At 32.8% G+C, this 11,941-nt stretch overlaps 1 protein-coding gene across 1 annotated transcript in view; it reads left to right on the top strand.

Annotated features, from left to right (window-relative positions):
* Positions 1 to 221: 221 nt before the first annotated feature.
* Positions 222 to 11,941, top strand: part of LOC129231729 (cytoplasmic dynein 1 light intermediate chain 2-like) — a 47,623-nt gene continuing 35,903 nt past the window's right edge. The window contains exons 1-3 of the mRNA XM_054866124.1: positions 222 to 491; positions 2,730 to 2,803; positions 4,815 to 4,931. Coding sequence (XP_054722099.1) covers positions 412 to 491; positions 2,730 to 2,803; positions 4,815 to 4,931 — 271 coding nt within the window. The 5' untranslated portion in view covers positions 222 to 411. The remainder of the gene's footprint in view (positions 492 to 2,729; positions 2,804 to 4,814; positions 4,932 to 11,941) is intronic.

Below are 11,941 nucleotides of genomic sequence, written 5' to 3'. Positions count from 1 at the left end.
AACTAATTTAAAAAGAATAAAACAAAAAAAATCATGCATAGAAACAAAACTACGCGGCTTATTAGCTTTTTTTTTTTGCTACGGCATGCGTTTGTTTTACCTTTTTCATCCGCCATCAGACGGTGGCTGCAGTGCCTCCTATAGTTTGTTGGAGTTGCGAATACCTTTCAAACGTACCTTTTCTTTTATGTCAATGCATTGAAAATTCACTGTAACTGTAGCCCTTCAAAAGTATTTGATGTCAGAAGAATAACTAGTGTGCGATGTTATTGTATATTTCCTAATGTATTGGGCTCTGTTTATTTTTTTCAAGTTTTATAACTGAAAATATTTCAAAGCAACTATTTTCTGTGCTTCGGACATTCATTTAAATTTTAGTTGCAAACCCAAACGCTTTAAATTGGGGTAGGTATGGCCCTACTTGGCAAATCTAATAATGACGTTAAACTTGATGAAAATACCGAAGCAGGAGAAGATGATCAAAATCTTTGGTAAGCAAAGTAACATATCTGAATGACTTCTTATAGTGAATTGTTTTTCTTTTCTATTTTGCTTTCTGCTTGAGTGGGCGTGTTGCTACACCGAGGTGTTACCAATTACTTATCCAGTGCTCGTTTAAGAAATACGTTCATTTTTTATTTTATTATTTTTTTTTTACGATCTGAAAGTTTCTCTTTTGTACCATAGTTTTAATTTCTTTGCCTAACACTGAAAATTTAAATTGACTGTTCTGCTCAAAACATAGCTATTTACATGTAGTGGTTCTAAGCAGGGGCCTCCAGAGGTGTATTTAGAGGCCCCTCTCAGAATCTCTGGCCTCAAGCCATGTTTCCAACTTAAAAGTTTTATATGTATTCATACATGCATGTGGTGTAAAAAACATTCCATCTTCACTAAATAATTCTACATTAACCTCTAATAACTTATGAAAACTAACATTAAAAATAAGATGGGTGTATTGAATTATCAAGCATTCCATCTTAATCTGAGCGACGTCATACAATTGCAATGGAATGTTCAAATATGAGAAAGATAGTTGTGAACCTCTTCTCTCATTCTGGGGTTGTTATTGTTGCATTGATAAAAATATATTGTTTTCTTGTTTTATTATTTTGTAGGATGAATTCATTTGTGTGGATGCAAATGTACCTTGAACACAACTGTTGTGTCAAGGTTACAAGGACACAAATATACCAATGTGTAGCCTATTATTCAAGAGCGAATCCAGAAAGTATTCAAGGAGGAAGTGATTGATTTCCATATACTTACCTTTTCATGAATCCATTACAGCAACCGTCCTGTAACGTCGTGGAAAACCGTCTGAAATAAAGTTTTCATTTATAAATTTTTTAAAAATTTAATTAATTTTATTTTTTTTCTAAGAAAATTTGAAGAATGTATGGAAACACCATGCCTCACCTTTAAGTCATCATCATTAAGAGTGTTCTATAGCCTATACTTGCTCTTTTTTTCCCCTCTAAAATTGAATTTTTGAAATTTGGGAAAAACTTCCTGTACAAATTTCTGATCCCTATCACTAAAGGATTAAGAGATGTGCTACAATTGCATTTTCAAGACTGCAGTTCTGAAAAAATTCCGAGGGAGAGCCTTGTTTTTCAACAACACTATTGCAGATACTTAAAATTACGATTTTGTTACTTCAGTATCAAAAATGTGCCGAAGGAGAGTTTCTGTATCTCAGTTCAAGGAGGGAGCGATAGCTCCTCCCTTGTATCCGTCCTTGCCATGATTACTGTGGGTTGAGAGTGAGCAATTGCCCTTCCCTCTGGATTTGAGGAATCAATGTTTGTCATTTGCATGTCAGGGCGTTGTTTTGTTATTTTTTAATATGATGTGCTACCTTTTGCACTCTCATCTCTCTTGTAAATTCTGATAAAAACGTGAAGTTGCTTTCAATCTCTAGTAGCCCCTAAAGAGAACCAGAAGCAAACTGCATGCAAAATGTTGTTAATGTTCTAGAAAGAAAAGACCTGGAGGGGAAAAAACTATACAAATTTAGTAAGACTCCAAATATTGACAAATGCTCACATAACTGAAAATAAACTTAATAAGTTTCATCAACTGATGTAAAACTACATTTCTATTAACCTCCTGCTTGGAAATTTTTGAGGTCTGAAAATCCATTCTTTTCAAAATTCCTGGGTGAAGAAATGTTTTTTTTTTTTTAAATAATTGTAGTGGATAATGATTTTTTTAAAAATATTTTTTACTTGCTTGAACTACTTTTGTAGCTTTTATTATTGTATAAAGTACTCAATTATTTCTAGTTTCTTTTTAATTTTTTATTACAATTTAATTTATCTAGTATATTATGCTTCATTTAAAATTTTCAAAAAGAATTTTTTTTCAAACTATCTTAATCCTAATCATATCATAAGTTATTTTGTAATTGTGTTGCTCACAGGTGACAGCAGTTTTTTTTTTTTTTTTTTTCAAGTTTTTAATGGAATTATTATTATTACTATTTTTTAAATTTTTACTTTCATTGAAATAAGTTTTATCCAATGGTTGGAAATTAAAAATATACAAGAAATTTAGGCTTATAGATAATCTGCAAAGCAGATAGGCGTTTATTGTAGTTATGGATTTATTTGAAAGGGTTTCAAAAATTGCCATATTGCGGTAATTTGAAAGAATTTTGATTGATCATCTGGTGTTAAAAATTCTGTGTAGATCTATTTTTAATGTTTTTCTCCCCCCGCTTGTAGGTTACATATTTTGAGTCAAGTTCAGGATAGTTCTCATAGCAAATTGCCTTCTTGCAAAGCTCTACTTGTATTAGGTAAGTTACATTTTCACTCTACACACAAATGAGGATAAGGTAGTTACTTACAAAGTTTGCTAGTATTTATCACTAAAATTTTTAAAAAATGTTGTTTGAGTTATGTGGTCCAACGTGCCCCACTAGACAGACCAACCGACCCCACACGTGGGGCACGTCGGTCCACTTTACGAGGTTCCAATTGTTTGTCAATTCAACGCTTCCAAAAAAATCTGTGGCATTGAGAAGTGTTTAGTGAAACTTATTGTAGATAAACAAATACCTTTGAAGTAAAAAAGAGGACCAATGTGCCCCACCTCCTCTTACTCTGAAACTTTTTTTCCTTTTTGAGGAGGCCCCAGGGCCCCGCGGATTTTGCCCCCCATCTTGGCGGCCTTGATAAAAGCATATGCTATAAATATGTGCATCGCCTGGTAATTGTAAACATCCATATTAAATGTTGTTTATATTCAAAATGGGTAGATAAATTAAAGGAGAAAGTTCAATTTTTGCTTTCACGGATATATGATTGAAAGCAAAAGGGATTGTCTTAATCCAAAAATTGCCTTTCCATTGTGTTGTTTTTCATACCTGCAGATATGAGTTTTATGTGCATATGCTATCGGCCCCGCTTAATATATCGTCAGTTCCAAGAAATATTATTTGATTTACCTTTCTAAATTGACAATATTTGTCTTAAAACTTAATAATAATAAAAATCAATAGATATATAAGGCAAATATTAAATGTTATTGCCAAAAGCTTTTGAAATAAGCTAAATAAACCACAAAATAATCAAATAATTAGTATATACTATATTACAAGTATGTTACAAAATTATAAAATGTAACTTTTTTCAATATGTTAATTTTTTGAAAAATTTCCCTAACAGGGGATAGCTTACTCAAGGTCTTTTGGAAACGCTTTTCCAACTCCCTTTTCCCCTACCTTTTCTTAGTAAGATATTTTACTGAGTAAGATTCAATCTTACATTTAATATTTATCAATTTATCACCATGTAAGGTGTGTACATTTATTTGTCTTATTTAATTCAGTTATTGACTGCACTATTTTTTTATTTTTTTTTGAGCAATGACGATTGCTTATTGTTCTCACTTGACTGTTTTTCGCGTGCTATGATTTTATTTTCCCCCCACCTCCCTCTGCTGCACCACCATCGACCGGCCTCACGATGCTGCTCCTCTAGCGAAAACAGTCTCCAGGTTGCGTCCATATTTTATGCATGCATACATACCCACACATCCCCACTCACATACACACACGCACTCATGCCTGCACACAGACACAAACACGCCTACACACACTTGCCTGCACACAAACACAAACACACAGACCTACACACTCACACACACATATATACACATACCCACATACACACACGCATGCCTTCACACACGCAAAAAAAAACACATGATTGCAAAAGCATAATTTGAATTCAAGATGTCAAAATTCAAATTAATTCTTTTTTTTTTCTCTTTGCTTTTATTTCAGCATCTCTTTTTTTTTTTTTTTTTTTTTTGTAATGACTAAAAAAAAAAAAAGATAGAGTAGTGGAAAAGTTTTAATGGAATATGAATGTTGTTTTTCTTGCCCGTTGTCCGCAATAAATATTACTTTATATTTTAACGTCAGTAATTGTGCTTACTTAATTTCATTTCTAATTTTTTCAAAAAATTTCTCAGCAAAATGTTTGCGAAAGCTGATCAATATTATTTGATTGTCCGGGGAAATTATTCGATCAAACGGAGACCTCCTTCAACATTGCGTCTATGGAGAAATATTCGGTTCCGGGAGGTTTTATTGGTATAAGCGGGTTATTCGTTTATCCGTCACCTGATTGGGGCTGACAATGCTTTATTTTATCTTACTATGGCTTTTTGTATAAAAACTCTAGTTTCCAAAAATTAAGTGGTTGAAAAGATCTTCAATTCCTGAATTTTTATTGTGAATAAAATTGTTTTTTCAATAGGTTGATATCTTTGTTAAAATATTTTCTTTGTAATTTATACAGGTGATGAAGAATCTGGAAAGACGTCACTTATTGCAAAATTACAAGGAAAAGTGGATCCTAGAAAGGGTTGTGGCCTGGAATATCATTGCATTTATGTCCGCGATGAATATCGAGATGGTAAGGTTTTGTGCTATTCATGATAATCTCAGTTGTTTCACTAACCAGTGAATCAGTGGCAGTGATTCACTGGTTAGTGGCCCACCCACCCACACATTATTTTGGACCATTTAAAACTAAGACTAAAAATTATTTTAAAAAAATCAGAATGTCAAATTGTTCAGAACATAATTATGTTTTTCTTTGTATATCTGGTTACGAAACATTATTTAGCATAAGCAGTAACTTTTAGTTTATGTATTCTTTGTTTAGATATTAGTAAATCACTTGTTTTACTTAAAAACAAGACCATGCTTGTTCAATAAAATTATTACCAAGTACTTACGGCATCTCAAAATTCTTTGGAGTAAATAATGTAAGTCTAATTCATAAGTGTTTCTTTGGGGAAAGTGTACAAAATTCACCAAAATCTTAATAAAAAAGTGAATTAAGTTGTTAGATTTGCATCAATTACCACTTATCTGCTCTCAAAACCAGCCCTAGCAAAAGTTCGTACTTTTTTTTCTTCTTTCTTTGTTTTTCTTTTTTTTGCTGCCACTAAAAATCCTATGGCTTTTATTTTATTTTTATTGCCCCCCCCCCCCACTTTTAAGTCCCAATTGTCGCCTCTGCAGTGAATAATAGCAGTTGTTACATATTGTTAAAATACCACACTAGGATTGTACTTGAGCTTAGAGCTTAAAACAAAAGGTTCTGTAGTATTGAAAAAAAAGGACTTCCCTTGACATACCCCTGATAGCAAGAAGGTGTGATACACATTAACATCCTTCTAATTCAAAAGCATACAAAGTAAATTACTATATATGTGCAAAGATTAAAAAAAGGGTGGGGGGAGTAAAAAAGAAGTAAATAAATACACTGACGGGAAAAAAAATCCTAACACCAAAAAAAGTTATCGTAGTGTAATGAAATTTAGACAATGCATTTGTCAAGTGAACATGTTTAATTGATTAAATTTTTAAGATCACAGATTAATTTAACATCGAGAAAATGAATTTCAAATGTGAAATGCTGATACGTTAATAGCCGATGTAACCTCCATAATTTTGAATGAAAACCTTCAAGCGTGCATGCATTGTGGCATACAGGTGCCGAATGTCACTTTGTGGTTTGGAGTTCCATGCTTGTTTAATTTATTATGTCAATAGTGGAATAGTCACTGTTGGCCGTGGATGATGCAAGAGCTGTTGTCCAATGACATCCTATACGTGCTCAATTGGTGATCTCTCAGACCAAGGTAACATGTCAACATTCTGTAAAGTACGTTACATTACAGCATCAGTGTGAGAACGAGCATTATCCTGTTGGAAAACTCTCCCTTGAGGGCTGTTCATGAATGGTAATACTACAGGTTGAAAAACTAAACTGACATAGAAATTTGTAGTCGGTGTGCTTGTAATAACCACAAAAGTGCTCCTCTTTCCATAGGAAATTGCTCCTCAGAGAATATCTCTAGGTGTAGGTCTATTGAGTCTAGGCCGCAGACAGTTTGGTTGCAGGCGTTCCCCTGGTACCTTTCTGACCAATGCAAGCCCATCACTGCCACCAAGCAGAATCTGCTTTCATTAGAAAATATAATGGATCTCCACTCTTTTTTTCAATAAGGTCTAACTTGACACCACAGCGGTCACAAACAACACTGTCTTGGCGTCAGTGAAATACACTCTACAGGGCACCTGGTTTGACTGATTTCTGACTTTCCGTTGTGCCAACTGCAGCTCGAATTTCTGCTGTAAATGCAGTACGATGTGTCACAGCCGTACTGTGAATATGCCGGTTTCCCTCACTGTAGTGGCACGTGGCTGCCTGGAACCTGGTCTTCTTGAGGCAGTATCATCTTTTGAACACTGCTCCCAACAATCGTGAACAGTGGATTCATTCCGGAACTTCGGAATGGCGCTACCATCTCCACACTTATGCGCGAAATTAGAATTGATGTCATCTTTCAGATGTATAAAAATGCTTACCAAATTTCGTTCATGTAGCACCAGTCTTTCTTGGTGTTGAGATTTTTTTTCCGCCAGTGTATAGTTAAGAGAAAAGTTTTGAATTATTGTGATTAACTTATGCTGAATTTCATTTGTTGTCTGTTTTTTGGTGTTATTTCAAATTAAGTGCTAAATGTAATGTTTGTCACATTAAGTTTCATAAATAGTAAAAATTGTATTTGTCTTTAAATCACATCTTGTTTTGATGCCTGGTTGTATCAATCATAAGAATTTCCTCAGATCTAAATTTATCACCTTCCTGATTCAGTTTAGGTGAATTCCGTTGTAACGGACGTTACATTCACACACAAAATCTATTATAAAAAGGTTATGAGATGCATAACCTTTGCTTCCAAAATAGGAACAAGTTATTTTGTCTTGATAAAACAAGATTAAAGATTACTTTGATCAGGTTTCAAAATTTATTTTTGTATTTAAGCTGCAGAAAATAAATAATATTTAACTGTAACGGACGTTACATAAAGTGGAACATCATTTGTGCTATGGCATGATCAGATTAAAAAGTCTGTGAATCTATTATGTAAATTTGTTCAAATTTTTTTGATTTAACATCACAAAACATGCCTCTAATTTATCAGAACCTTGGTATTAAAATTCAGTTATTCTCTTTTGTGATAAAAATTTTTAAAATCTCTGTAACGGACGTTACGGGCTGTAACGGATGTTACACTGTATGACACGGACATGTTGTATGCATGTACTGAATGATAAATTAATAGTTGAAAGGTGATACCTTAACTTCTTATAGACCATATAATAAAATCAAAGTCATAGTCAATCATTTCATACAATAATTATAAAAAGTTAAACCAATAACTTAATTCTAATATTAAAAAAAAAAAAAAAACCTTCGACAAACACTTTTGCGCACAAAAATATTTTTGTGACATTTTCTTCACTAAAAAGAATGTTTATATTTCATGAATTTAAAAACATATTTGCATTTTATTCAGATTAAGTGAAAATAACCCTTGAGCTGAAACTAGCCACACTGGAGCGCTAATTTTTCCGGAAAACTTGATTTACCTTGTACTAGCATCTGTTTTTTCCTGCTCATTTGAAGTTCTTTTCAGACCAGTATAGAAAAGTTCCTGGTCTGTACCCTCAATTATTTCTTGGACTTGGCCAGGATATATCTCACTATTAAAAACCAATGTTATTAATATAATTCTTATAATATAAATGTTTCTGATGTTTGGCAGACAGTGGCAGAATTAGCCGGATCATTTGGAGGAGGGGCATTCTCAAATTAGCTCAACTCTCACAGGTGTCTATCCTCCCAAGAGAGCCCAAACCAAAATAGATAATTAATACCCTCCCTCCAAAAAAAAAAAAAAAAAATAAAATAAAATCAATGGCACAATCTGCACCATTGATCTACCCCCCCCCCCCCATGCTTGGCCAGAGTTACTACATCCAGTCAGAAGTTGAGTTGAATGAGCCTCTAAATTGATATCATGAAAAAATGTCTGAACATTTTTAAAATAAATTTTTCTATATCAAGGGAAAGGAAATAATTCTGCCCTGACTAGGAGTTAAATTTATTTAAAGTAAAACACGCCAGATAAGATTCACATTTTTTTAAAATAGTTTTTGTCATTTTTTTAAATATATTTTTCCTTTCCGAAAAAAATTCTAAAGCTCATAAGGTTTGGAGGGAGGAGGACATGGTCCCCCTTTTAATCTGTCCCTACTGGTCAGTAGTTTTGAGTTTCTCCATCTTTGAAGGGACTGAATAATCTCCTAACCTTCAAACTTGAGTCAATGTGACTAGATTCATGGATGGTACTAAGTTTTACTACTCTTCAAGCCCTGTCACCAGAGTTTTTAAGCATTGACAACCAACATTACAAAAAAAGTCTAAAATTGGGTCAGAATTTAATGTAAAAACATTTCCAGGGAGAGAAAATTTTTAACATTGTCCTTTTTCTACCTCAAAGATGGTCCCTACAACTGCGTTTTTAGAGTTTCAATTCCAAAAATGTGATTGGGGAGAGCTCTTACACCCCCCCCCTTTCCATGGCATCATATTTAAAACTGTCTAAAATCTTGTTTTTGTTGTTTCAATATCAAGAAGTGCTTGAGGAAGAGATCACGAATCCGTCTCCTTGACACTACCAAAGATGGCCAACCATCATGATTTAAAAGACTTCAGTTAAAAAAAATTCCGAATAAGAGCCTCCGAAATTCTCTTCCCCCCACCTAATATCATCAAAGATCACCGCAAGCTGTTTTCAGAAATGAAATTTAGCTAAGGCTTAGAGCCCCTTAGCACCCTATTTATGAAAGAAAATTAAACCGCTTAATCAAATATTGTATACGTCACTATTTATCTTCAAACTGTATTTACAATTTTAATCTTTGTAATGATCTTTCTCTCTGCTTATTTCATCACTTTTGATACAAAAACTGGTAAAAAGAGATGCCATCTTGATATTGCATATTTTGTTACAAGGAAAAAAAGTACAATTGAGGATGATGATTGATAGAAATAGTTCTCGAGTCCACAAATGAATCAATCGGTGAACAGTTTGAGTAGAACCAAAATACTGTTAAAAATTCTTTTTTTCCCCATTCTTTTTACTTGAAACACTTCTAATTACAACTTCTTTAATCACGATTTAAAAAATTAGACATACCTCAATTCTACACACATATGTATATATATATATATATATATATATATATATATATTTCGTTTTATGTTAATTTGTCATTCGCTATTCGCTCCCCGAAAATGATCATCTATACCCCCCACTAACCAATGGCATGAGCCTTTTTCAGGACCCAGTCCAGCCCTGGCTACATGTTGGCAACCATGGACTTTATGAACTGTTTGATGTGTTGAATACATTTTTATAATTGGCATTTAAAAATGTGTAACGGATGTTACATTCATGTTGTAACGTCCGTTACAAACTTATGTAACGTCCGTTACATGCCTGTTTCTGCATGGTTTTTAGTATAATCATTTAAATTTTGGGAGTTATAGTTTCTTTAACCTAAAAATAAAGAAAATAATTAAGAACAAAACTTTTTTAAAAATGTTTCACAATGTGAGGAGAATTTATCTACCTTTTTGTAACGGACGTTACATATAATACATGGTGTTGTAATTATGCCTCTAATTTGACTATTTATGTTCGGAACAAGCCCAAACACGGTTTTATTTTACTTTTATTGTTTTTATATCAATATTAAATTGACTCCATTTAATTTTAGAATCATAATTTGCATTACTAATAAGGTACAAAAATGATCATTTTACTTGCTGAAAAACACAAAAAATAGACATTTTGCCATCTCTTCCTCTACTAAATAAACCTAATATGAGAAAAAAGCAACACTAGATTCTTGTTCTAGGGGTTATAAGCTTTCCAATGATATATAACTCTTAGGGATTTGTTTAAACTGATTTTCTGACTTCTTGGTTTCATGTTAGCTGGAATTCACCTTTATTGAAGTTCTACTGCATTTCTAGATGAGTGACACTAGGGATGTGTCATTCATGAACGAACGTGTCAAAAAGAACAAATCCTTAAAATGAACAAATCTGTTCGTTCACTTAAAAAGTGAATGACCTTTCTTTTGAACGGTGAGAAGTTTGGAACATTATATTGATGCGCTTGTGATATTTTTTTTTTTCAATTACAATCATTTTCAAATTTTTAACTCTCAATCAATTTCAAATTTCCTTTTTCTCAGAGCAGTACAATATGTTCATTTTGAACCTTCTTTACTTTCTGCTTCTGATTTGGATTTATTTTTAACTGGCGACAACAATCAATATCCAGAGATTGTTAATAAGGATTATTACTGTCTTTTTTTTTTTTTTTCTGTTCTTATCGGTACTGTCCAAAATTTTGAAGCTCCTGTGAGTCTTATTTTAAATTAAGTTATCGATACTTTGACTGAACTACCGATAGATTTGTTACTTTTTTGCTAAACATTGTCTATTGGTAATACCTAATAATATATATATATATGTGTGTGTGTGTGTATATATATATAATAATTATAAAATAAGTGAAGAAAAATGAAAAGATCACACCAAAAGCCCATAGATGTGCAACGCAGCAAAACTAAAAAGCCAAGTAAATATATAAGGTATACAAGCCAAATAATAAGTTTTAAACATTTTATATGAAAAATGATGATGAGAAAAAAGAAAATACAAGTTGCAGTTTAATAGAAAAAGTCGAAAGCTTGAATCCAGAGCCAGGGCCACACCAAGTCTGATCGGCGCCGTCGTGAAAATGTCTTTTGAGGGCCTTTATGCTGTGGCGTTCGAGGAAAATATAGTTAACATCTGCTGGGAGGTTTTAAAGACAAATATAAAACGGGAAAAAATACGTTTGGAATTTAGTTTATACAAAAAAAAAAGGAAATGTGTGAATATTTAATTTTTCAATGTGGTGTACGTTTTAACTTCATATCTCGAAATTATTTTGAGTTCAGCAGCTCTTCTGATATGCTAATGCGTTTTGGAAGAAGAAAATAGATTGATATCTAAGTTAAAGCCACTTTGAATATCTATCTAATCTCTAAGTGATGAATAACTAATAAAACTTTTATGCCTGTCAAAACATAACAGGAGCAGTGACACAACTAAAAAATAGGTTTAAGGGGCACAAATTGAAAGAAAAACTCTTTTAATAAAAGGGGTCCGGGGTGAGAATGTATATTTGAAATATGTAGTTTGAAAAATGCAATTTTATACAGATTTAGTTGTGTTATGAGGAAAATGGGTACAAGGTGATCTGCGGAAATTTATAGAAGTTGAAGCCTTAAAACATGATTGTATAGTTCATATCTATAGACTATGGAATAAGGAGTGGAACTCTGAGATTCTACCCGATCATTTTTTTTCTTTGAAAAATAGATAGAAATCAATTCCCTTTTTCTCCCCACCAATTTTCCGAAATTGAACAAAAACACAATTAAAGACACTTTGAAGATTTTTACAAGAAGGGAATTCTGGAGCTCCCCTCCCCCCCTGAA

Source organism: Uloborus diversus, chromosome 1 (assembly GCF_026930045.1).
Source record: "Uloborus diversus isolate 005 chromosome 1, Udiv.v.3.1, whole genome shotgun sequence".
Lineage (NCBI taxonomy): Eukaryota > Metazoa > Arthropoda > Arachnida > Araneae > Uloboridae > Uloborus > Uloborus diversus.
This window is presented reverse-complemented; position numbering and strand designations above follow the sequence as displayed.